General features: G+C 46.0%; 1 protein-coding gene and 1 pseudogene across 4 annotated transcripts in view; one reads left to right on the top strand and one right to left on the bottom strand.

The window, feature by feature from the left end:
- Positions 1–27275, bottom strand: part of Dnajc27 (DnaJ heat shock protein family (Hsp40) member C27) — a 54204-nt gene that overhangs the window by 23948 nt on the left and 2981 nt on the right. The window contains exons 2-8 of one of the 4 annotated variants that reach the window (XR_354626.5): positions 26839–26921; positions 23643–23712; positions 14986–15150; positions 13950–14072; positions 8580–8740; positions 4058–4240; positions 526–3445 (exon numbers count right to left, since the gene is read on the bottom strand). Coding sequence is in view for 2 of the 4 variants with exons in the window: in XM_039111917.2 (XP_038967845.1) it covers positions 4108–4240; positions 8580–8740; positions 13950–14072; positions 14986–15150; positions 23643–23712; positions 26839–26921 (735 nt within the window). In the remaining 2 variants the exon portion in view is untranslated. Of the gene's footprint in view, positions 1–525; positions 4241–8579; positions 8741–13949; positions 14073–14985; positions 15151–23642; positions 23713–26838; positions 26922–27275 lie in introns of those variants that run through there. The other 3 variants (XM_039111917.2, XR_010052060.1, NM_206845.2) reach the window with 3 other exon arrangements.
- Positions 5872–6111, top strand: Cox7b-ps3 (cytochrome c oxidase subunit 7B, pseudogene 3; annotated as a pseudogene).

Below are 27275 nucleotides of genomic sequence, written 5' to 3'. Positions count from 1 at the left end.
TCTCTCCAGCCCTTTTAAATTGTTGTTTTTTTTTTTTGTTTGTTTGTTTGTTTGTTTGTTTTCGGAGCTGGGGACTGAACCCAGAGCCTTGAGCTTGCTAGGCAAGCGCTCTACTACTGAGCTAAATCCCCAACCCCTCCCATTGGAGTCTTAACTAAGAGGTTCTCCTTTGCTTTGCTTTGCTTTGTTTTTTGAAGCAGGGTCTCACTCTATAGCCTGGTTAGCCTGTAGCTGGCTACGCAGACCAGGAATCCCATGATCCTCTTGTTCTGAGTGGTAGGGTAGACTATAGACATTCACCACTACACCTAGCTTGTGTTTTTTGAGGCAGGGTCTCTCTTTGTGACCTATGTTGGCTTCAAACTCTCAATCTTTGTGCCTCAGCCTCCCAGTTATAGTGCTGGGATTATAGTGATGAACACATCTTGCAGAATGAAGATCAGCTGATTAGGAACCAGACTCTTGTTTAATCTGGTTTTACACCAAGATCAGGGTCTCAACAAATCAATGCAGCCAGCAGACCAGTGTTTGCTATTTGACTTTACTCTATAAAAATACACAACTTAATACATATGACACTCTGTATACAAGACATACACAACTGGTAGATTTAACACTTTCAGTTATTTCAACAGAAAGCAAATATGTAAATTACCTTGTAAGAGCATTCACAGTCAAGGGAAAGAATGCGAGGGGGCGATCAGCACGGGGAGTGATCAAACCCAAACTGTCCAGCTCTTCAGTAACAGCCCTTTCACCCAGGGCCTTTCCCAGCGTGCCCAGCACCGCACTGTGCATTAAGACACAGACCCACTGCGCCCATACCACAAGTAAACACCTTCATCCTCCCCAGGGACAGTTAATGGAGCAATCAATGTCCAAGGGGCACTAACCATGTCTAAAATTGTGCTCAGCACCAGGATGAGAGGACCAACAGCTCTTTGTAAAGCCTGCAGTGGAAATTGCTTAGCTTGATTTTGCAACTAAATTCATCTTTGAAAGTTTTAGAAAACTGCTGGGGCCTTAGCTCCATGGGCTGAGTATGAGAGAAGCACGGTTCCAGAACCTTCTGAGCTGACCCAGGAGGGAGCATTGTCATTGCTAGAGACAACATGCCAGCTCCTTGCTTCCTAGCTTCAGATGGCAAGCCTGTCCTCCTGCCACTCTGGGTGGAACAGCCATTTGTCCCTGACTCAGTGCTGGCAGGAGCTCCTTGTTCTACTCTGACGAAGGTTTCAGCCATCTAGCCACCGGACCTATGGCTCACTGACCATCTAGCTGCCTGACCTATGGCTCATGAACTAAGAAGGAATTAGGTACCATTTTGCAGGTATAAAGAAGTATTTGTCACTTGAGATTTCAATCAGTGAGAAGATACTAGAATACGTTTCCTGAGTAAATACAAGCCTTAAAGAATGGTGTACAGTTTATAGAAGGACAGCATCTTATCCTCAACATCTGGACTCGTAAGTTAACAGGCTGGTAAAGCCACAGACACATTTAAATGGAGAAGTAAAGTGGCAGTGCTTAAGTCAGATACTGAGAGTGAGGACTAGCAGTTCCCAAGGAGGCACAAGAGAACACAGACACAAAGGGAGGGGGATCTAAAGTGCTTGCGAAGGTTGGAAGACCAACTCTGAAATGCCTCCAGACATTCCCAACAAGGTGAAGAGGTGACACTGGTTGGTGACTCAGGTGGAGGAGGACACAGCTTTCTTTAATAACAGTTGTTCAAATATTTTAACCCTTTTTTTGGGAAACAAGGTTATTTATAAACAAATTCTCAGCCACTGAAATGACTGAGTTGCAACTCCTGCTGATGGTCTAAGATCTCAACTGTGCAAATAGTTTTCAAAATGTGGAACGACAAAGCACACGCCTGCACTGAGAGTTTAAATGAACGGAGAGGTCTGTACCGGATCGTGAAGCCAGGACTCAAAACACTTTACATCTGGAGGCATGCTCTGTTGTTTCTTAATGCTCTGCTGATGGATTATAGAAATCAGAAAAATTCTGGGACCCTGAGACTTAACTTTTTCATTTTATTACTATTACATAAATAAATAAATACTATGTAGCCACCCTAAATGTTAGTAACTAAGATGTCAGAAACAGAGTCTCAAGATCTAAGAATGAAGCAGAGACCACATCAGCAGGGAGGGATATGAGTGGGAAAGTGTCCTGCCGTAACTGCTCAGCTGCCCATGTCGCTGAATGAGGCGAAGACGGGGCCCCACACTGGGGCTGACTGCACCATGCACAATCCCTCATCCTCAGGACTCCCACCTTCTGTTCCAGGAGCAGTTGGACAATCGGACATGTTAGGCGTGAGAGAGGCCTCAGGCAGAACTGAGACCCACAGGAACGTTGAAGTGGAGTTTAATCATCTCAGAAGCAAATTCAGGGGCTAGAAAAAGCCATAAAGCCATATACCAGATCTCTTTACCTTTTTTATATGGGTCTGAGTTCATTAAGAACATTTTAAACTCACCATGCAAGGTGAGGCTACTGTGGAGAAAGGAGAAAACCCAGAAGACAGCAAGTGTTTAGACAGTAAGACAAGAGCGTGTCTTCTTAGGTGAGAGAGATGTTATCTGCAACCATTATGGGGTAGGGATTTAAAAGTCATAGCCTGGTGATGCTTTACATCCTTTGAGTTCCAGGTAGCACAGGTAGCTGCAGCTCAAAATAAGACACAGTTAAGAGGGATGACAGGAATCGAGAAGTGGGCCTGCTCCCCTAAGGCTGACATGAGTCCCAGTGCTCCGCCAGCTCCATCCAGTCCTGTGGACCAGGCAGGAACAACACCATGAGTAAGGCTTCTCTATGCAACATCAGCTGTCATACTTGTAGTTTAAAAATACTATTCAGAAATTTGGAGTCCAAGCAGAAACTTTAGAAACTGTAGGGATTCTGCCCCACACAGGCCCAAGATGTCCTACTGTGCCCCAAATGGGTCCTACTTATTTCAAGTCAGCTGAGCCCGGGGCAATGCCAGGGATTCAAGAAGAAAGGCAATGGCAGATGTGGGGTGTAACAACAGAGCAGGAAGAGAGGAGAAACAGATTAACACGGGTGCAGAAGGAAGAGACCGGCTTGCAGAAGAGCGCCTGCCTGCCTCTCACCTGCCCTTGTGGTGGGGACTGAGGACAGGGACAAGCCTTATGGCAGGCCCTTCTTAGTGCCCAACAGGCCGGAGCTCAGGAAAAGCCCAAGCTGGCTGAGCACACATTCATTCCCGAGTAATCTACAGCGTGCCCTCCGAGTGCTTCTGTTCTGGTTTCTGGTCCCTCATTCCCAGGAACACAGAATTCTCTGCTGCCTGCTAGTGGCAACTATTTCTAGGGCAGAGTAAAGACCTGGGATCCAGGATGAGCTTCAGGGTCTCCAGCTCCTGTGGCTGGCACTGCCTCTCTCTTAGTACTGGCTTGTCTCCCCCTGGTGGCTGGAGAAAGAACAGAGTCAGTGTTCTGGAAGGGCGGGCAGACAGAACAGTGTCAACTCACATCACATCTTCTACAAAGGTGCTGGTTTCTCTTTGACAGTCTTGCTGAATAATCCAATCCAGACTGGCTTCAAACTCACAATCCTCCTGCCTCATCCTCCTGAGTGCTGGGATTACAGGCACATGCCACCATGCCTGGCTACTAACTATGTAGGCTGATGGTTAAAATACTAACCAAGAGACTGCTCAGAGCGTGCAAGGCTCCCAGGGGCTGGGTGCCAACTGCTAGTTCCTGCCATCCTCCTTCCTGTTGTTATTCCCTTCTCTGATGGTGGGCAGATGGACGGGTGGTGGGTTGGTGGGAGGAAGCTCAGGTGAGTCATGGTCATGGACTCAGGTGAATGCATAAACGATGACACAATGACAAACACCCAGTCATCTGGCAATAAGCTATGAAGTGCATAAGAGATGCGAGGCTATCTCTCACCCAAAATCGGTCATCTCACTGAGAAATGGCCACCACACGGTAACAGGCACCCATACTATTAATACACAAGGGAGGGGACACAACAGTGAGCATTTGTGAAGGAAACTCCATGTTGGTTATTTCACCTCAAAGGGAGTCTGTCTGCACTTAAGCTTGCCTGTAGTTTCCGCTGCCTCTACTTGATGTTTTTCAGGAGAGCTGTCCGGGCGTTCACAACTGCTTTGAAGGCATCTTCACTACCAGGAGCTACACACTTGTCTGGGTGAAGCAGCACAGCCAGCTTCCGGTAGGCCTTATTGACTTCCTCCCTGCAAAGAGCAGACGAGCTCTGTCAGTGACCAGGTGGGCCCCCAATTCTGCATTCCAGCTATCTGAACACACTACACATCTCCCATGCAATTACCTCCTTTTCTCAAAGGTGGGACTAGAAGAACAGAAAACAACAAACAAACAATAGGTCGCACACAAGTAGAAAACACAGTAAAAGTGAGTCTAGGAGACGTCAAAGAAGGATCAGCTGCAGCCAGGCATCTCTAGACATTTAGGGGGCACAGAGCAAGCTTTTGCTAACTGAAGGAATGAGAATCTGGGAACCAGAGGTAATCCATCAGGAGAAGCTTCTAAAAGAAGAGGAACTTGTGATTAGCATGGGGTGGGGAATTCAGAGCACTGGAGAAGGAATGGTAGAGAGGCCTGTTCTCAAAGTCAAGATACAGGAAAGTAATTGCCACGGCAGCCCAGGCTTGAGAGCAAAAATTTCAGCTGGAGGTATGTGTGAGAACAGCCAAGGCAAGAGAGCTTATAAAACATGAAGCAAAAGTCAGTGGAGGGAGCGATGTAATCAACAACTAACCAGAGACGATAAGGGAGGAGACACTGAGACAACTCCGTGGTCCAGAGTACCTGGCTAGAGAAGGCCCAGAGATGACAGGCTCTTCCCCATCCCTACTCTTCATCAGCCTCAGGTGCCAGGCTCCTATCGAGTTCCGTCCCCAACACATGGTTTTAATTCCCAGGACTCCTTTGTCACCAGGGTCCCTGTGATCCTGTCAGCATGGCACGGTGCTGGGTTAAGTGCCTTCACCATTGTTTTTATGGAAGGACTTCTCATAGCACCTCCACAATTAATACATGCTCTTTGCTGGCTTGGAGATGATAAAAAAGCTGATGTCAATCTGGAGTGTGACCTTAGTCTGGGGTCATAGAAGTAATTCCCTGTGTTTTAGGCAAAGGAGCCAGAGCTTTTCCTGCTGTTAGATGAGTCCTGACTTTCTTTTCTAGATTTGCATGTTATAGTCTACATATGCAATATGTAACCTTTTGTTGGGTGTGTATGTGTACACATGCATATGCTCGTGTATGTGCGTGCACATACATGCGTGCACATGCACACTCATTTGCACACTCATCTAGACACCCAGGGTCTTCCTCTATCACTTTTCATTTTATTTCTTAAGACGAGGTCTGTTAAGCCTCAACATGGCTGCTTTGGCTAGGCTGGCTGGCCAATGAGCCCCAGGGACTCACCTGTCTCCGCCCTCCCAAAACTAGGATTATAAACTATGCTGTCATGCCTGGCTTTTAAGTGGGTGCTGGGTTTCCAGACTCAGGTCCTCATGCTTGTGTAGTAAGTACTTTATTCACTGAGTCACCTTCCCCCACCCTTACATGTGTACTCTGGTATTAGGAATCAAGAGGCATTTTCCTTCTTGGAAGATATTTGGACAGCCAGTCTGTATTTATCCAAAGACCCTGTGTCCTTGAGGAATCCCTTCCTTCTCCAAGAGAGAGTCTGGAACAGGGGCAGGGGAGCCACTGCTTTAGAGGTTACATCTAGACAGGCTCAGGGTTATTCTGGCCTCTCACTGAGTGCCTGTCAAGATTTATAGGCGACCAAGGCAGCAGCTGTAGTTACCGCAGTTCCACCTTTGTCTCCGTGATGTTGTCCTTGGCCAAAAACACACTAAGCCATCTTCTTGTTTGAAGCATTCAGCAAGTGGTAGCAAGGCAGAGCCATCAGAAGAGGACACCTACTTTCCATGACAAATATGGAAATGCTATAGTAGCAGGTAGAGGCATCTTCTGTGTTTCTACATGAACATATACAGCCACACAAATTGGAATAGAGTGGAACCTGTCCCGTTAGCAGAGTCACCCCAAGGAATGGAGAGATCAGTAGTCATGCCAGCTGGTACGATAATCAAGTAATTGTTTCAAAACCAACTCATAAATGAATGTCAAGTCAAAGAACCATGTACTCATTAAAATATGGCATATTGAAGAAAAAATAAAGAAATAAAGTACCTTTGAAAGCTTCAAAAAAGAAAAAAGATTTATAGGCATAGGAAAGTCTCTTAAGGGAAAGTTTTAGATGAGCCAGATTGGTGCAGGTGTCAACAACCTCTTAGTGCTACCTACAGACAGTAAGGTGTCAACAATGTATCAGTGCTACCTACAGACAGTAAGGTGTCAACAATGTATCAGTGCTACCTACAGACAGTAAGGTGTCAACAATGTATCAGTGCTACCTACAGACAGTAAGGTGTCAACAATGTATCAGCGCCACCTACAGACAGTAAGGTGTCAACAATGTATCAGTGCTACCTACAGACAGTAAGGTGTCAACAATGTACCAGTGCTACCTACAGACAGTAAGGTGTCAACAATGTATCAGCGCTACCTACAGACAGTAAAGTGTCAACAATGTAGCAGTGCTACCTACAGACAGTAAGGTGTCAACAATGTATCAGCGCCACCTACAGACAGTAAGGTGTCAACAATGTATCAGTGCTACCTACAGACAGTAAGGTGTCAACAATGTATCAGCGCTACCTACAGACAGTAAGGTGTCAACAATGTATCAGCGCTACCTACAGACAGTAAGGTGTCAACAATGTATCAGCGCCACCTATAGACAGTAAGGTGTCAACAATGTATCAGTGTCACCTACAGACAGTAAGGTGTCAACAATATCAGTGCTACCTACAGACAGTAAGGTGTCAACAATGTATCAGTGCTACCTACAGACAGTAAGGTGTCAACAATGTATCAGTGCTACCTACAGACAGTAAGGTTTCTTTAAAGTTGAAGAACTGTAATGACATTTGGCTCCAAACAAGTACCAGAATTCTCCAGAACTTAACAATCTAAGGGTTGGTGCTCAATGTCATTTGATAGACATGGTTGTGTAAAGATAAACTTGTGTTTATATGGGTTATGGAAACAGAAATCACAGGGACCCTGGAAGCTCTGGTAGATTCTAGTTAACTAAAGTCAATAAAGAGCCAAACTTTTCTTTTTCTTCAATACATACTACTTAAAATCTATGAGTAAGGAGGTGAAGAAATGGCTCCTTAATAGTGGAGCCAATAGCACTTGCAAATGACAAAGAAGATTCAGAATTAGACTACAGAGAGTTCAAAGGGAAATTAAGACACCAATAAACTTTTGCTGCATGCACGAGCCCATCTGAGTCCCTTCACAGTATGAGTTGAGCACTCTTGACACACAGGGAGGTCCAGGTGGCCCTCCAACAGCCTTCCCAGTTCTCCCCCTTTGCCTTGGTTGTGAAGCTATGCCACGAGGCTAAGAAGAAAAAGAGGTTGCTTCTGACATGCAATTTCAAGGTCAAGTGTTTCCACTGTGGCAGTCAAGGTGCCGAAGGGAGACGCATAGGAGGGTAGTATGAGAAAATGAGACCCTAAGCACTTAAGAGGCAGAGGTAGGGGACCTCTGTGAGCTAGAGACAGCCTGGTCTATACAGTGAGTTACAGCCTAGCCAGAGCTTAAAAAAAATCCAAAATAACTCGCTCCCCAAAAAACATCAAAAATAAACAAAATGAAACCCTTATACCCTTATAACCAGTCACACGAGTCATGCATCATTAGCAATTATGTTACCACACTCAGCAATGAGTTGTTTTTGCACAACGAAGAATACGTTCTTTTCCTTTTCCTTCTGTGTTAGAGACTGATCCCAGAGCTGTGTGTGTAAGTTCTCTACCACTGAACTAAATACCCCCAGCTCTCTCTTTATTTTTCCTTTTGAGAAAGAATTTGACCAGCCCAAGCAGGCCTCAAGTTTGTGCTCTTTCAGTGCTGGGAGTACAGGGTGCGACTATGCCCAGCTCTTCCTAAACAAGTCTTTAGAATACAACAGGTAACTACACATAACCCAATCACAGCGGAGAACGAGCAGATTCATGAGAACGAAGCTAGGCAGACAGTGCTCCTGGGTCAGGACACACTGCTGTCCCCTGGGGCCTCAGTGATCACCCATCTCACCGAAACCCAGTTCCCTAGAATAAGAAGAGCAAGCTGAAAGATCTTTCTTCTTCTAAAACTCTATGACTTAAAAATTACTTTTCATAAAGTTTTCTTAGGTTATGTCAGATTCTTGCTCAACACAGTCAAAGGTGGAGCAAGCCATCTCCTCAAGTGTTTCCACAGAAACAGGACATAGCTGGCTCAGCAGGCAGTGTGCCTTCTGTTTCATTTCTCTGTGTTAATTTAGCGGGGTAGAGTCCTTATGAAACTTATTTCCAGACATCTTCAAGTTCCTAACCAATCAGAAAGAGAAAGATTGGGTAGAACTTTTGGAAGAGAGCCCCGGTCTCTTCCAGAACTAAGCATCCTAAAACTGCTTACCTTGAGGCCCCAGGTCTGACTCCCAGCATCTCCCAGCTGTCCTTACTAGTCCGGATTCGGCGAATGGTGTCCGCTTGTTCTTTGGTGTAGCTAGCACTGCTATTTGCGGTAGGACGCTTGCCCCCATTTTCACACAAGTCAACTATGGACATGTAAAAGGTCTGTGGGAAGAAAATACACCTCAGAGATGATTCTCTGAAACGGGAGCTCCTTTCACACACTTCAGTAACTCTTGAAAGTCACAAGTGAAGGAAATACACTTCAGTTGGAAGATACTGGAAGACTGTTTAAAGGAACTATTCCCCCTCCCCAAACCCCCACTTGGCACTGAGGACAGAAGTGCCCTAACCATTAGGCAAGTGCCCTACAGCTGAATCTCAACCCCCTAACTACATATTTTTAAAACAGAAAAGTATTAGCTAGCTTAAAATTTACTAATTTAAAAAAATTAAAATGATTCTATTCTCAAAGAAACACATTTGAAGTTGGTAATAGTTGGTAATAGACTAACACTATCAGAAAAACTCAAATAGTAAAATAGAAAGTCTTTTTCTACCCTGAGTCTTTCTCCCTAATATAGCCATCATTAGCATATTTTAGTATCCCCACAGAAACATCTGCTACCAGCAAATCTTGTGTACAAATACATAAACATTTACACAAAGATCTCAGATGAACACAATGCTTAGCAGTCTGCAGTTTCCTTCATAATCCATCTTGCCCAGGCCTGGTATGCATGCCTGTCATCCCATCTACTTGGGAGGCTAAGGTAGGAGAAGCAGGAGTTCAAGGTCTGCCCAAACTATACAGTGAGTTCAAGACCAGCTTCAGTAACTTAATGAGACTTAGGATACAGCTCAGTGGTAGGGTGATTGCTTAGCACAAGTAAGGACCTGGGTTCAATCCCTAGCACCTCCTTCAGGGAATCTTCCTACATTTAGGTCCTTCTTTGCTTCCTAATGATTCAGTATTCTATTACGTGGTTATAGCAAACTCATTTAATTCCCTATTCCTGGACTAGCCAGTTGTCTAGCATTTTGGGCATTATAAACAATATTGAATTTTTTTGGTTTTGTTTTTTGAGACAGGGTCTCACATAGCCTAGGCTGGCCCTGAACTAGCTACATAGCAGAGGGTAATACTGAACACAAGGTCCTCCTGTCTCTGCCTCTTAAGTACTAGGATGACATGTGTCGAACCACATGCAGCTCTGTAGTGTGTGCTGAACAGAGGCACAAGGCTGCTACTTTCAGGCAGTGGACACAGCAAACATGAAGTCACTGAAGTGAGCCACTAACTCTTTTCTGAAGGCTGTACTTGGATCAGACAGACACAGAGTCCCACTGAGAGAGGGAGGCAGAGATCAGAGTATGAGGCTATAGCAGTGGAACAGCAGCAGAGAAGGCACTGGGCAGGAAGGTGACAGACGGTGCTGGACCCTATTGAGGTGAGGCTTCCTCCAAGATTTCTAGCTAAAAACTGTTATTCATATGAAAACTGAGGCCTCCAGAGGCTCACCAGATGGGAACTAAGAATACAACCCATTTTCTCCCCTAGGGGAAAAACTAGCCCAAGACACTTGAGCTTGGCCTTCCCAGAACACCTAATCAACACCTGTGGAGTCCCAGAGGCACCACAGAAAGGCTGTACCTCAGGACTTTCACACACCCTAACTAAACCCAAAGCCAAGAACTAACACAACTGAGGAAAGACAGATTTTGGGAGCTGAAGTCTCCCAAATTAGAAGGTGTAGAGTGCACTCAGGGCTTCCCTCAGATCTCTGACCTTAAACAAAAATGCAAGCTTACAGGAGTCCGCTGTGATATGGCTTCTGCAACAATATTCTTCTGAGAAAGAAGGAATTATGCAGGATCTCTACAATGTTGCCTTCAAAATACCACTACCACACAAAGAAACAAGAAAACATGACCAATGTCAGGGGAAAGCACTCAGTAGGACCTGAATCTGAACTGGTTCAAATGCTGGACTTAATAGGTTTCAAAACAACTAGCTATTCTTCAGAAATGCTGAAAGAAGGTAAAGAAAAATACAACAAAAATATGTATCTTTAAAAAATACCTTATTTGAGTGCTGGAGAGATGGCTTAGCATTAAAAGTACTCATTGTTCTTGAAAAGGACCTGGGCTCAGTTTCCCAGTACCCAATGGCAGCTTATAGCAGCCTGAAACTCCAGCTCCAGGGGCTCCAACACCCTCTTCTGGCCTCTGTGGGTATGAGGCAAGCACACAGTACACAGACAGATAGGCGAATGCTCATATACAAAAAAATTAAAAAATAAATCTTTGTAAAAATGGGCTGGAGAGACAGCTCACTTGCTGTACAACATGAGGCCCTCAGTTTAATCTCCTTTTTAAAAATGTTGGGCACAGGGCTGGAGAGATGGCACAGAGCTTAAGAACACTGACTACTCTTCCAAAGGTCCTGAGTTCAATTCCCAGCAGCCACATGGTGGCTCACAACCATCTGTAATGGGATCCGATGCCCTGTACTGGTGTCTGAAGATGCTGGGCACAGTAATGTGGGCTTGTAACCCAGCACTAAGGAATGAGAGGCAGGTGGTATCCAGGGGCTTGCTGGTCAGTCAGCCCAGGTGAATTCATGATCTCCAGGCCAGTGGCAGACTCCGACTCAAAAATACAAGGGGTAGCACCTCAGGAATGACCCCAACATTGTCTTCTGGCATTACATATACACATGCACACACACCAAAGCCAAAGCAAATACAGCAAGGCTTCCCATATTTGATGAAAAAATACCTATTCTCTTGGTGTGGGGGCTGGAGGAGTTAAGTGCAAGTGTTGCTCTTGCAGAGGACTTGTGTTTGACTCCCAGCACCCACATGGTGGCTCACAACAAACTGTAACTCCAGCTCCAGAGGACTCAAAACTCTCTTCTGGATTCCATGGGCACCAGGCGATCTCAGAAAATGAACAAATCCCAGGTAGAATATATATAGAGACCCTCAGCATGGCCTGCGAACCAGAGATAAAGACAGATGCCCCAAAGCAGCAAAAATGGGGAAAGGTAAATACAGACAGATAAATTAGCGTATGAGTGAGGCCAGAGGAGAATGGAGTTTACCCTAAGGAGATGCCAGCTATTCTGATTTGCACAGTGAAGCATTGTGTATGTGAATCAAATGATCTCTGACTATGTAGTTAAAGTACTCAACCAGAAGGAAAGAGAAGTGTTGTCTCTCACAGTTACTCCATGCACTCACTGAGATGCTCTTGTACATAAAACAAAAACAATACCCAGCGCACACTGTCACACATCTCAAGGTGAGGTATGTGAACATCTGGAGCTGTCAAGTGTTACTTGCATGGTTGCGCACCACACACATGGTGAACGTGAGGCCCAGTGTGCTCAAATGAAGAGGAAGGGGCTGGGGATTTAGCTCAGTGGTAGAGCGCTTACCTAGGAAGCGCAAGGCCCTGGGTTCGGTCCCCAGCTCCGAAAAAAAGAACCAAAAAAAAAAAAAGAAGAGGAAGCATAGCAAATCCTGCCAGCCAAGCATGCACCTGTCTTGCAGAAGTGGCCTCTTGTGAGAAAGAATCAATACAATCCCACACAGCAATTAAGACTGACTCTGCAGAATAACTACAGTATCTGAAAAGCTAAAAATTCCCCAAATGTCAGATATACTCACAAGAAGAAAAACAGTTTACTCACACCCCCACTTCTATACTGGCTAGCTTCATGTGTCAACTTGACCCAAGCTGGAGACATCACAGAGAAAGTTGAGGTCAGTTGAGGAAACACCTCCATGAGACCCAGCTGGAGGGGACTTTCTTAATTAATGAACCATGGGGGAGGGCCCAGTCCATCGTGGGTGAAGCCGTCCCTGGGTTGGTGGTCCTTGGTAAGAAAGGCAGTGAGCAGCAGCCCTCCAAGGCCTCTGCACCAGCTCCTGCCTCACGCATCCTGCCCTGCTTGAGCTCCTGTCCTGAGTCAAATAAACCCTTTCCTCCCCAAGTTGCTTCTTGGTGATGCTGTTCCACCACAGCAATAGAAACCCTAACTAAGACACCTTCTAAAGGGACCTATACTCAGACCCTGACTTTATTACTTACTGTTCTAAGTAGCTTTTAAAAAGTAGGTTTTTAAAAGTGACAACTGGTGCTACAGAGCCAGGAGCAGGGTCAGTGCCCATAGCCGCAGAGCTAAAGTGGGGAAGCGGCAGACAGGTGGATCCTGGTGACTGTCTCGTTGCCAGTCTAGATGTGAGCTCCAGTTCACCAAGAGACCCCCCAGCTCAAAAGGTGGAAAGCAAGAGAGACACTTGACCTCTCTACACACCTGAGAGGACACCTAAACATGTATGTATACACACATACACAGGCTAACAAGAAAGCATCATCTACTCAGGCTAGCATGTGAGCACATCCTTCTACTGCCTTTGGATTTTTACATGTGACCAGTTAGATTCTGCAATGATGGCCTCCTATTCTCTAAACAATCGAGTTGGGAGCTGCTCTGCGAGTCAACTTGCCACAGTAAGGCTTCATATGAATGTACCACCATTATCCAAAGATGGTTTTGAAATCTGGTTTTCAACTCAGCGAAGCACAGTGATTTGTTAACACTGATGACCACCACCAACACCTGGAGTGTTTCTTCAAGACACAGATTTCAAGGGTCTAGTCAGATGTGGTGGCATATGCTTTTGAGCCCAGCACTCATGAGACAGAAGCAGGCGAATCTTTTTGAGTTTGAGGCCAGCCCAGTTTGTATAGCAAGTTCTAGGACAGTCAAGGCAACATAGTGAGACCTTATTTCAAACAAAATAAAAGTTAAATATCCCTAGGGTCCATGGTAACATGAGGCTTCGAGAGGTCCGAAGCACCTTGAAGAATTTCCCCAGGTGTGAAATTCACTGTGAGTGTCTACTTGATGGGATTTAGAATCACGGGGGAAAGTCTGAGGGCTTTTCTACATTGGGCTAGGAAAGCTCACCCAAACCATGAGAGCACCGTCCATGGGATGGAGTCCTGGACTGAATAGAAATCAAGCAAGCAGAGCTCCAGTCAGTGCTCACCTTTCTCTGTTTCCTCAGTGTGTCTGCTTCAACCTCCTGTCACCATAACTTCCCAGCCACAGTGGCCTGTCCTCTTCAGCTGTATCTAAGCCCCTTGCCTTCCTTAAGTTGCTCTCCTCAGGTGTTTCTGACAGTGATGAGGACAGTATCTGAGACAGCAGGTGACTAAGATGATAAACCGGGTCTGCCCTTCAACAGATCGCTCAGATTCTCTGTCCCTCCACCTCACCCATTCCTGTTTTGCTTCTTCTCAGAACCTTACCTGACCTGCCCCGCTGGCTGACATGAACCCTAGAATGGCGTCTGATTACCTGGAACATCTCGTTGATCCCCTCTCCAGTCTGTGCTGATGTTTCAAAGTACAGGAACCCTCTGCTTTCAGCCCAGAGACGCCCCTCACTTTCATCAATGCAGCGGTGTTTAGAGCAGTCAATCTGAAATAAAGTCAGGAGGGGACAGAGAAGGGATCCACCTTGTCCCACTACACCAGGCCCAGTGAGGTCTTTATCCTGAGCCTCAGAGCTCCGTATAAAACTCAGGCTAAATAGGACCAAACAACAAAGCCCAATGACGGGTTCTCCATCTAATTCAGACCACACTTCCACTTCCTCCCATGGGAAAGCAGCAGCTGTGTGCTTTGTGAAAGTTGCATCACTACATGTCCTACTCAAGAGGCCAGGACTCAGGAGACAAAAGCAGGAGGCCTCTGAGTTTGAGGCCATCCTGAGGTCTGCTGTCTGCCATGAACTACCCCTCCCACCGAGTCAAGGTACAAATATTAAGCTTTTCCTGTTTACTCCCTAGACTGTTTCCTCAAGCTGAACCCAAGAGAAAAATGAACAAAAATCCAGTTAGGCCAGGTTTTTGTGGGTTTTGTCTCAGAGACATGTTTTCAAAGGCTACTATTTATTTATTTATTTATTTATTTATTTATTTATTTATTTAGAGATGTAGCTCAGGCCGGCCTGGAACTCACTCTGTAGACCAGGCTAGCCTTGAACTCAGAAATCCTGCCTCTGATTCCCGAATGCTGGGACTGAAGGCCTGTGCCTGGCTAAGGCTACTGATTTCTATGTTAAAAATAACACGCCCCCATTCTGTGTGTGTGTGTGTGTGTGTGTGTGTGTGTGTGTGTGTGTGTGTGTGTGTGTGTATTTGAAGACTGAAGACAGGAAACCAGCCATGTTGGCCTGGAACTCTAGATAGCTCAGGCTGGCCTCAAACTCAGAGGCCTCCTGCTTTTGTCTCCTGAGTCCTGGAATTTTTGGCTAAGCCACATACCCAGCTCTTTCCTTTTCATGTCCTCAAAAGCACAACTCTGTTAACAAACCAATTCAAAGCAGTTACCTTGTTGGCACATACAACAAAGACAATATTCTCCATGTTCCCATGAGGCCCAAGCTCTTGCTTCATTTCTGCCAGCCATGAATCAAGGGCGTCAAATGAGTCTTTCTGCCCAACGTCATAGACCAGTATCACACCTTGTGTGTCCTTGTAGAATTCATTTCGGACCTGCGGATGGAAGAACAGAGGCAAGAGGAGTTGGCGCTGTGATCATTGTAAGGATGCACCTCACAGTTACTAATGAACAAATTGGGTCGTTTTTTATATTTGAAGTACTCATTATTGTACCTCAGTATTTACTGCCTCCGAGAGGACTTTATATAAAATCAAAAATGAAACAAACGGATCTGTAGGTCAGGAGAATATTGAGGAGGAAACAGGGCTTGGCTCCTCAGAGGCAGCACTCTCTAGCTGTAGGCAGACTTAGAAACACAGTCATGTAAAAACCGTGTCGGGAAGGCAGGTGAACAGTCAGAAGGAGCTTCAAGCAGAACGACATGACTGTGGATGGCAGCTGCCACCACACATCACAGCCGGTTAACCAGCATCCTAAGCAGGGTTTCCCAGACTGTTCCAGGGCTGAACGTCAGTTTTCAGCCCCCAACCCCAGAGCCAGTGCAATCAGATGGCAAGGAGCACAGCTGAGAAGGCAGGCAGCTCTAGGTCCACACGACCAGAGGTGTGACCACGGTCTGACCACAGGACCTTCATGCACTTCCTCATCTGTAAAAGGACACTGTACAGTGGCTGCACCAGGGGAGATCATGAAGGCAACACACTCAGCACAGCGCCTGAACACAATACAACAGCTTCCTCTCCCTTTCCTCTCTGCACTCTGACTGTCTTCACACAATTCATCAGAAATGGCCATTTCCCTCTGGCACATGGCTGCACCTCTCAGAAGAGTTGACAGAAGTGCAGGGTGAACTCAGCAGGCAGAGGCAGCGAGAAGCTGGGTGGGCAGGAATTCTAGTCGGAACCTTGGCAGAGAACATAGCTTTATGTTCTTTTCACGAGGTCCCCATGCACTCAGACTCACTCCAGCTAAGTATTCAGAAGTGAAGAAGCAGGGGATGGTGGCAATGTCTGCTACAGCAGCATTCAGAGGCTGAGAAAGGATTGTGAGTTTATGGCAAGCTTAGACTGCACAGTGAGTCTGAGGCCACCCTGGCTACATAGTAAGTCTGAAGCAAATCTGACCTATATAATAAAACCCTATGGAGGAGGGGGAGGGAAACATTTATCTTTTTTTTTTCCCCCGGAGCTGAGGACCGAACCCAGGACCTTGCACTTGCTAGGCAAGCGCTCTACCACTGAGCTAAATCCCCAACCCCTCTGAGCTAAATCCCCAACCCCGGCATTTATCTTTCATACTGGGCATGAAAGTATAAGCTGACAAAAACCTTGACCAAGAATATAAGGTTCTATCACAAATTACAGAAATCTAAGAAGCAGTCCACCACAGTAAGAAACAACAGAAGCAGAAGATGGCTGTGTGGTTTGACTGAGAATGGCCCCCATAGGCTCATGTATCTGAATGCTTGATCATCAGGGAGTGACACTACTTGGGAAGGATTAGGAGGTGTGGCCTTGCTGAAGTGGGTGTGGTCTCATTGGAGTAACTGTGTCATTGAGGGTAGCCTTTGAGGTTTCAAGGGACCAGACACACTAGCTGTTCTTTTCTTCCTGATGCCTGTGGATGAGAACTCTCAGCTCCTCCAGTACCACATCTGCCTGCATGCTGCCATGTTTCCTGCCATGTTGATATGCCATGTAGGTATGCCCCAGTTCAGTGCTTCCCTTTGTAAGAGTTGCTGTGGTCACAGTGTCCCTTCATAGCAACAGAACACTGACTAGGATAATGATTAATAATCTCTCTCCTCAAAGGGTAGTCCCTGCCCTTCTTGGCAGCTGGTGACTCTCCCTACTATGCCAGAGCTTTGAGGCCTTGGCTCCCACATCATATCTTCCAGGTGTGTTTATCCTATTTGTCTATCCATCCATCCACCCATCCCTCCCTCCCTCCACATCTGTCTTTGTGTGTACATATATGCAGGCACACTTGCATGTGCAGGTCGTTCACTGCCTGTGTGCATGTGGAGGCCAGAGGTTGATATCAGGTGCCCTCCTCTGACTCTGCACAGTATTTTGTAGACAAACGCTCTCACTGAACCTGCAGATTGCTATTCATGGATAGTCAGGGAGCCCCTGGGCCTGGACAGCCCTGGGGTTACAGGTGTGTACTACCACAGCTGACTTTATGTAGGTACTGATGATCCAAAGTTAGGTCCTCATACTTGTGCAACAAGCACTTTACCCAGTGAGCCATCCTCCTAGCCTCTTAAATTCTCTTCCACCAGAGTTTAGGAGATAGCTCGGTGGGTAAGAGCACCTGTTGTTCTTGCAGAGGACACAGGTTTGATTCCCACCCCCCACATGTGGCCTACAATGTGCTTAACTCCAATTCTAGGGGATTCAACACTCTTCTGACGTCCAAGGGCACCAGGTACACAGACGTACATGAGAGCATAGAAAATATTAATATATTTATATATATTATACATGTAATAAAATACATATAAATTATCTTCTACTAACTCCTTTTCTCTGCTTTGTCAAATACCAATCCTCTCCAAATGCTATCCTGGGCCCTCTTCCTTTCTTCCTGGCTTTCTTTACAGTTCAGCGCCATCAACCATGTGCATAGGTTCAGCTGTAACAATCTTCAAGATCAGTCTGCTCCCTTCAGTTTCTGGACCTCCGTTCTGCTAGGCAGCCCCAGACTTACCTGAACCACAGGAGCCTTCGTAATAGGGGAAGTCAGGATGAAGCAGCACTGTGGTCTCTGGGCCAGCTGGGCTGTCCGCTCTCCTGTCAGCAGCCACCGTGCAACACTACCTTCACCACACTGCTGTCATCCTCCCTGTTGTCTTCCCAGCACCATGACACATTGTAACTTATCTTTTCACAGCCTTGGCCCAAAATCCCCTAGTTGTTTCCCCACCCCAAGTCCTCTGAAGCTCAATCTCATTTGAACAGGGTTATAAGGCTGGGTTTGTTTTGTTTTCTTGGGAGGGGGTGGGTGCAGGCTCATGACAGTGTTTCGCTATATAACCTTGGCTGTTTTGATATCCACCATGCATCAGTCTGGCCTCAAACTTAAAAGGGAGTTACTTTCTTCTGCCTTCAGAGCAGTGGAATTGGGTTGGGGATTTAGCTCAGTGGTAGAGCGCTTGCCTAGCAAGCACAAGGCCCTGGGTTCGGTCCCCAGCTCCGAAAAAAAAAAGAAAAGAAAAAAACAGAGCAGTGGAATTAAAGGTGCATGCCAGAGCTGCTTCTTAAGAAAAAAAAAAAAGACTTAAAATTTTAAAATATTTGTGTGTGTGTATGTGTGTGTGTGTGTGTGTGTGTGTGTGTGTGTGTGTGTGTGTGTGAGAGAGAGAGAGAGAGAGAGAGAGAGAGAGAGAGAGAGAGAGAGAGCACACAAAGGTATGGGTGACCATGGAGGTCAGAAGAGGGTGTTGGATCCTCTGGAGCTAGGAGGTTGTGAGCCACTTAATGTGGGCTGAGAGTCACACCTGGCCTGCTCCAAGGGCAGCAAATGCTCTAACTGCTGAGCTGTGCCCCCAGTCCCCCGTTTGGAGTTCTTGTCTTTAATCTTTTGAGTATAATGTTGTATTTTATATGTGGTTTCTCCTGTTCCATTTCTCACCATCTTACCTTCCAGAACAGAACAGAGGGTAAACTCTTTGGCCTCCAAACCACCACAGCTGTTACACTTGTCTCTATTTCTTTTCTCCTCTACTCCCACCTCACCTTACACACCCCACCCCCACATCCTCTATTTTTGTTTTTGTTTGTTTTGGACATAGGGTCTGTTGTGGCCCAGACTAGCCTCAAAGACTCCATTTTAGCTGATGATGACTTGTACTCCTGATCCTCCTGACTCCACATCCAAGTATTGGGATTACCACATGCACCATCATGCTTGGCTACTGTTTGCACGTGTAGCACACTCCTGTCACCTGCTGCCATTTGCACAGCTGGCAGCATTTGCATCAGCTGTGTTCCACACTAAGGTCAAGGCACCTGGATATATCTATTCCTGGTCACCCATGAGGCCAATGGACATTCACTGATTCACTGAGTGGCTGAACATATAGATGTCTACAGAGGACAAGAGCAGAGGCTAAGGGGGAGGAGACTTTCACTGCGGGTCATGTCTCCAGAAAATGCATGAGTGTATGAGAGTGTGTGTGTAAGAGGGGGGGATCTATGTGTGTGTGTGTCTGTGTGTGAGTGCATGAATGAGTATGTCTGTATGTGTGTGTGTGTGTGTGTGTGTGTATGTGAGTGAGGGGAGGCTCTATGTGTGTGTGTCTGTATGTGTGTGCATGTGTGTGTGAGTGTGTGTGTGAGTGTATATGTGTGTGTGAGTGTGTGTGAGTGTATGTGTGAGTGTGTGTATGAGTGTGAGTGTGAGTGTATGTGTGTGTGTGTGTGTGTGTGTGTGTGTGTGTGTGAGAGAGAGAGAGAGAGAGAGAGAGATAGATTAAAGCAAGCTCAACAGCTACTGCTCAAACTCAGGTTTAAGCTCAGGACTAGCTACCTACATGGTCTTGGGTACGTTGTTTTATTACCCCAGCCTTAGTTTCCCTACCTGTAAAAAGAAAAGGTCAAAACAGATGTCTCAGTAGACCCCACAGCTCCATCACTCTAGTCTTCTGAAGCAGCTTCCGATTATGGGCAGGAGACTTATCACAACGAAGTTTAGTGAGGAAGCTAAGGGAAGGGCAAAGGCTGAGACAGCTTCTAATGTAATACAATACTACAGAGGTCTCAGAAAGTTCCTATGAGGGCATCTAAAGGAGACTGCATGTTCTTCAACGGAAGAGAGGCTCTGCTGCCCCTGGCAAGCCCCTGGGGAAACCTGTCAAGGGGGCTGGTAACAGTGGAAGTTCCATCAGGGGATGAGGAAGCTGGGGACTGTGGGATGTCTGTGGGTGTTCACAACATATGTGCTGAGCAAGGACACACTTTGGTGAGCTTGTGGTTTAGAAAGAAGAGAGTGTTTTTGGTTTTGTCAAAAAGGAAGGTTTGTACCACAGACAGCAACTACAAGACACATGAAGAGAGCTCAGACTATGTCTGTGACAAGGTACTGCAGAAGAGGTAACTTTAAGGAGTTTCTCTTAATTAATACTTCTATTTTCACAAACTCCTGAAAACCCAAAGTATTTTTAGATTGCATTAATAGGAGTCAAATATAGAACAGGGAGCTGAGACGCTGCAATCAGACATACCTAGAATGATGTATTAGAGCTTAGTGAACATCAGCTGACAGGGACACCCACAAAGACTTAGTCTCTCTCCTCAAAGGCAAGGCCAGAGCCTGCTGCAGACAAATGGAGGGCAGCCACAAGCTTTAGCTCTGGACAGGGTTAGCTCACAAAGCAGCAAACCTGTCATGACTCCCTGTTCTCCAGACACTACCACACCCCACCCTGTGTAAGTCTTAGCATACCCGCAGCCTCTCAGTTCCAATGTCATGTTCCTCAGTAGGACTTTCTGACCCTGGGAGACACTGAATCATAGTATTGAATGAGCCAGCACTTGCCGCTGGCTTAAGGAATACTTCTCGAACATACTTACACTCCACAAGAACATGGGACTCTGTGCTTCCAGTGTCTAGCATAGAAACTGACTTACAGCTAGCCGTGACTGGCAGATGACCACTGTGTTTAGGAGTATGCTGACATCGTTTAACTTTCCAATGAGATGATCTTTGTATAAGTCAAGATCTACATTAGTATTTCTGATATTCAGAACACCTAGGTCAGCCTTAAAATCAACCAGAACTCTGTGCCTTTTTCACTGACAAAAGGCTCAGCTTCGGAAACTGATTAAACCCGGCATAAGCTTCCCATACAGAAGGGAGTTGTTTTACCTCTCTATCTTAGTGTATTCACAAGGTAGAAAATTATGCAACCATTAAAAAGTCCCTCTCAAAAGACGGAAGCAGCCATACGTTCCTGTACTCTTTGGTAAGAACAGGTAAAATCCTGGACATTACGTATAAAGTATGAATTCTAAAACCTCTGAGGGACAGAAGCTAAGGCAGACGAGCTAAGGTCCTTGGGACCAGAGGAATGGCATGCTAGCGAGTTCTGGGGATTCTTTTGCCAAGATGTGGAGAAGCAACTCTAGGTGTCTAGAGAACGCCATGAGGGACAGACAAAGGCCTGAGGAAAGCCCAGCCTCACTAGTGAAGGACACAGGAAAGAGGCAGCTCACAAACAAAAGCCAAACACCTATGTGGGGAGAGGTGGGGGCATCTCCTGCCCTGGTCAAGACTGCAGAAACGTGAACTGTGACCGTGGAGATAAGAAGTTTAGTGATTGAGATCACTAACTGAACGGATCACTAGCTGAATGGAGGAGATAGGAGAAAAATCAGTGAAGGGGGGACCAGCTGTAGGAGGTATGGAGGTCCTCGTGCTCACAGATAAGCTCTAGGACTCTGGAATGTAAACACACAGGGTTGCACCTTTAAAGGCAGGGCCGTATAACCTGTTATCCATTCAGAAGACTGGGAGTAGGCTTGGCTAACAGTCTGGTAACCTCTGTAGCATCTGTACAGCCAAGACCCCACAGGACCCTCCCCCAAACCCATACTGAGCTTGTCCTTGGTCACTCCACAGAACTCATCACAGAACAAGTGTCACATGTACTTTACAAAGGATTTTGGTGCAGCCACACCCAGTTCATTCAGCTCACTCTGGGCTTTACTGTGCACACAGGATTGAGTTCATTATCACCAGGAAAGGTTTTTACCCATTGTGCTATACTTAAATATACCTAAAATAAACTGCTCAGGGTCAGACTCCCGAAGTCTGAACACCGGCTACTGAGTCGTGCTGAACTGAACTGCCCCTCGCCTCCTGCACACTGTTGCTCTGCTGTCTGTGGCAGTCAGAGACTACCGCAGAGACCCTTGCAGCCAGTCAGGCAATGCTCACTGCCCAGCATGATGACTCTGTCCTATTCCCAAAAGAGCCACGTGGTGAAAGGACACACACACACATGCACGCACACACACACACACACACACACACACACACACACCATGGCATACATGTGCCTACACATATACACATAAATAAATAATGTAATTTTTAAAAATCAGTATTACAGCAAAAATCACCCAATCTGAGTGGGGTGTGTGTGTGTGTGTGTGTGTGTGTGTGTGTGTGTGTGTGTGTGTATACCTGGGGTGGAGGAGACATGAGGGAGGACTGGGACACAGGACTATGAATGAATGAACAGGGACTTTGGGACCTACTGGACTAAAAGAAATCGATAGGAACAGTGGAGCTGAGAAGTGTAATGAAGAACAGGAAGCATGGTGGCCGCAGCCCCAGTGAGGTGAGCATCTGAGACAGGGGAACCTGCCTCCAAAGCGAGCATGGCTGGAATGTCTAAAAGTGCTAAGAGCCATCCACAGCATACAGATTCAAGAAGCTGTGAAACACACGAACGGCAAACGCCCTCACCCCAGTCCACTGAACCAAATGAAAATGAAGGCATCATGCAGTGTGACGGACACAGGAGGCGATGCTGAGGAGAGAACCACAGCGCTCGCTGCACAGAAGGGTCTGCAACTGTTAGCTCGGGCTCTAGCTCAAGAACCCGGAGCAAAGAGCCACATAACACCAGAGCTAATAGGAATAAGGAAATAATGACAATACAGACAAAAGTGAAGTGGCCAAGCTAGCAAAAGTCACCAACAGGGAGTGCGTGCCCGTCTGGGGACTGCCACACAGATGAACATGCACCTAGCAGGGCTGCTTCGGCTTATTCCTGGGAAGCAGCGTGGCTGGGGAGTGACAGGGAAGGTCACACTAGACCCTGCTGTCAAAGAGTGACCTTGCTGAGCTGCTACTGCCCATGCAGGACTGTGATCACTGACCCCTCACACCCTGGGCTGAGGTATAAGGTACAAGGTCAGCGTCCTCTTACGGTGGAAATGGCTGATACATTAAAATGTTTGAAACATTAGCCATGAAAGTTTCCATCTCTATTCCAGGAAAGTCTAAGTGATCAAGGAATATCCACTAACTTGAGACTCAGAGGCAAGCCACTAATATGAGCTAACTTTACAGATGATCTGAATACCAGTCACTTCAATTAATCCCCTCTGTCTCCAATGTCAATGTTGGACTTAGGTTTTCGGTTTTTCCTTTAGTTTATTTTTACTGCCATGGTGGTTGTTATTTGTTTTGTTTTTTGAGACAGTGCCTCTGTGTAGCCCAGGCTGTCCTGGAACTTACCTTGTAGATCAGGCTGGCTCACAGAGATCTACCTTAAAGCTGTGCATCCCCACTGCCCAGGATTTTTGTTTTGCTTTTAAATGGACTTAAAGTTTTCTTTTTGCTTGTTTGTTTTGTCTTTTGAGACAGGGTTCCTCAGTAGCCCTGGCTGGCTAGAACTTACTCTGCAGACCAGGCTGTTCTCAAACTCCATCTGCCTCTGCCTCTGCCTCTGCCTCTGCCTCTGCCTCTGCCTCTGCCTCTGCCTCCTGGGATAAAGGTGCTCACCACTGCCCAGCTTTTTTGCTTTTGTTTGCTTATAGATTTAAATTTCCTAAAAAGCCTTTCTTACCTCAAAGAAGAAGGGATGTCCAGCCATGTCAAAGATGTTAACTTTGATTTCTCTGTCTCTGACTTGGACCCTGAAAGATTCAGATGGAAACAATCTCAAAGGTCGTGTTTCTGTACTGATATTTATGGATTTCAAAAGGAAAGAGGAGTGACATTTCCAGAGGTTTCTTCATCCTCTTCTTAACTCCAGATAAACTTTACAATAGGAGCCAGCAAGCTGATCATAAACCCCGCCTCCTTGTTTGGAACACATAAGCCCTGAGTACCCACCTTCCACCTCAGATGCTTCAGTGTACAACCCTGAACCAACAAGTTCCCCACTTACAAAGGATCCTCCCCAGCTGAGGTTGTCATGGGGACGGGGTCATAAGACCCTCATCTGAGTTTCTTCCTGCTCCCCAACACCTGTTGTATGAAACTCTGCCTTAATTGCACATGGCCTTGGGGAAGAGCTAGAGTAACCCACTGAGGGTTAGGGGTAGCATTTATATAGCTTAGAGGAAGCCCTCATCCCAGCAGAGTAAAGACTTTCTGGTGCCAACTTTTGTGAGAGGAACACCCACACCATAGATGACCCCTTACCTACGTAAGCAAAATAAACTAGTCGGTTTCCTAGGTGGAATCTTGCCTTGGTTAGCCATAGAGACTTGAGAGGAGGGGTAAGCATTCTTTGTGTCTTCCTTGGGAAGGAATTTCAGAATACTCATCACGGGATAATCACATTTTTAAAAAAATTAGTAATACACAAAATAGCCTATTGAATAAATTCAATTCACTTTGACTCAACAAACAAACAAGTCGCAATTCTATGGCATTACATAGCAATTTCCATTTGTCAATAAGATGTAATCAAAGTTGCCTTGGATAGAATGCCCCACCACATCACTGATGAACTCCTATGCTCTGAAGTAGAAAACAGGAAAGAAAAACTTAGAAAGAAATGAGGATTTCAAATGAAGAGCTTTGTAACTTTCATTCAAGAGTTATAAACTGCATACTTTAGAGAAAAGTGTTCAAAAACATCTCCTGCTGCTTTCAATTGAAAACAGTGATAGAATTTATATAGAACTTTTAGGTTCTACTTTACCATAGATTTGAACGACTTTAACGCAGTCTAGGACATAGGTAAACTCGACCTTGTGCTTTATACAACTGACATTCTGCTATACATACACCTCGCCAATTTTATCTACCTTCTTGAATATTGCCTTCATATTCTGATATAAATTTTTTCATCTCTAAGTATATCAATATTTATTGAGCAGTCACCAGGGAGAAGCACTGTACCTGGCCCTTGGAGAAAACATACCAAATCCCTTTTTACAGGACTCACTTTGGATGTAGGACATAAAGAAATAAACCGTGACTGACGTGGATATTCCCTCCCTGCTGGCTGGTTATATGTACCACAAGATGGTGTACAGGATGTGGGGAGAAAAGAGATCACGATCTCCGCTGGTGGTGGAACCTACTGCTACAATACCAATCTGCCTGGCAAGATACGTCCACTGGTGTAACAGTGGCATGGCAGTTATGGGTATGGTGGTCTGAATAGGAATGGCTCCCACAGATTCATGTGTTTGAATGCTTGGTCCTAGGAGTGGCACTGTTAGGAGGTGTGGCCTTATTGGAGGAGGTGTGGTCTTGCTAGAGGAGGGATGTCACTGTCACGGTGGGTTCTGAGGTCTCAGATGCTCAAGCTACATATGCCTAGTGTAGGACACAGCATCCTTCTGCTGCCTGCAGATCCATATGCAGAACTCTCAGGTCCGTCTCCAGCGCCACGTCTGCCTGCACACTGCCATACTTCCCACCATGATAATAATGGACTAAACCTCTGAAACTGTAAGCCAGCCCCAATTAAATGTTTGCCTTTATAAGAGTTGCCTTGGTCATAGCGTTTCTTCCCAGCAATAAGACTCTAAGACATGAAGGTAACCAACCACTTTCGGATTATATATGAGGCCTGGGAAGACACAAATAACTTTTGTTGTTTTGCTTAATAGTCATTCTGTCAAACCAACTTCTCAATATTTATGTTTAGACCCACAGACCTGTATTGCTCTCAACTTTGGTCAGAGAAGCTTCTGTAAGGAGTAGTTAACCAGAAAGGAAAAACTGGTCAAAGGGACAAGTATCAATAACTAGGAATGTTTAATTGTAGGTGATCTTCTCTATCAGCCTTGACCAAGACAGTTCAGGGAACCCAGGTAAGAGGTGACAGAGAGCATGGAAGAGCTGGCAAGGGGGAAGATAGTCGTCAGCTGCTGACAGTTATGACGAGGCTGCTGTACACATCAACTCACAGCCCCCGGGGTCACCTGGACAAGACCAGATGAAGCCAGTCTAAATCCCAGCATGGATGAAGGACCCTTGGGGTCCCACCCTTGGTGGAGGAGCTGTTGGCAGTTGATGGTTCCTGAGGGAGGAAAGTAACTCTCTTTTGGGGATGTGGCCACAGTAGGTTGCCCCGAGAGTGGATGGCCTCACACCCATGCAGAGGTGGAGGTACTGGTGGGTGGATTAGTCCAAATGCATTATACAAACGCATAAAACTTTCAAAGAATGAATAATAACATTAGCAAAAGAGACCCCTTTCTCAAGTCAGGGGTCTTAAACATACAGAAATAATCAACCACCACAGACAACACAGAAAACGCTAACGTGTGTCACTTACGAAGGTCCTCACTGATAAAGAGGTGCTCAGGGGCCGAAGGCACAGAAGTCTGTAAGGAATGAGCTCTTTGTCCTGATTCTACTCCTCAGTGGGGCTTCCCTTGCTACTTTCTCTCCAACCACTCCTGATTCACCTCTAAACAAATCTCCCCTGATCCCCAACTTCACTCTTCTCAGATCTACATGCTGGGTTCCACAGTTCTAAAACCACACTTGCTGGTCAGGCTTGCTTATGCAGACATCTGTCCTAGATGCTCCAGCTGCCAGTCAGGCTTTGTGTTGGCCTGTTCATCACTGCCGGGCTACACCTAAAACCACGTCTGTCCTGGCAGGCACCTAACACACCAGCTGGCTGAGAGCACAGCACCACGTACCTGAAAATGTCCCTTAGTCTTGTCTTCTCAGATTTACCTTCAAAGCCCTCAGTGTACCCCACGCCATGCTCTGAAGGAGATGCAGGCTATCTTAGGACCCAGTCTGAGAGCTGTATAATGCACAGGCCAGAGGAACAATATACTTACTTTGTGACTCCATAGTCAATCCCAATGGTGGCCAGGTATTTAGACACAAATCTCTTCTCACAGTAGCGTTTTATAATGCAGCTCTAGAAAATCAAGATGCACACGTTAGTAATACACTCTGGAAAGCTGTTAGAAACAACACATTTCTTCACTAGGGCCTCCTCAGTCACCCCAGTTAAAATGGAAGAGTTTCCAAATGCAACAACTGGCTACCGTGGCAGTGGATGCCTGGAGAAACAGAAGCATCAAGAGATCAAGGCCAGCCTCAACCACATGAGACTGACCCAAAACTAAAACAACCCCCAAAAGACAAGAAGAAAACAAAAGCTATAATGTGCCTGAAACAAGTATAAGAGGTGAGGTTTTTACTTCGGTTTTAAGAGGGACCTGGCTAGCCTGGAACTTGCTATGTAGATCAGGCTGGCCTCAAACATGTC

The sequence above is a fragment of the Rattus norvegicus genome, chromosome 6, assembly GCF_036323735.1.
Source record: "Rattus norvegicus strain BN/NHsdMcwi chromosome 6, GRCr8, whole genome shotgun sequence".
Lineage (NCBI taxonomy): Eukaryota > Metazoa > Chordata > Mammalia > Rodentia > Muridae > Rattus > Rattus norvegicus.
Note: the sequence above shows the minus strand (reverse complement) of the source record. Positions and strands in the feature narration are given on the sequence as shown.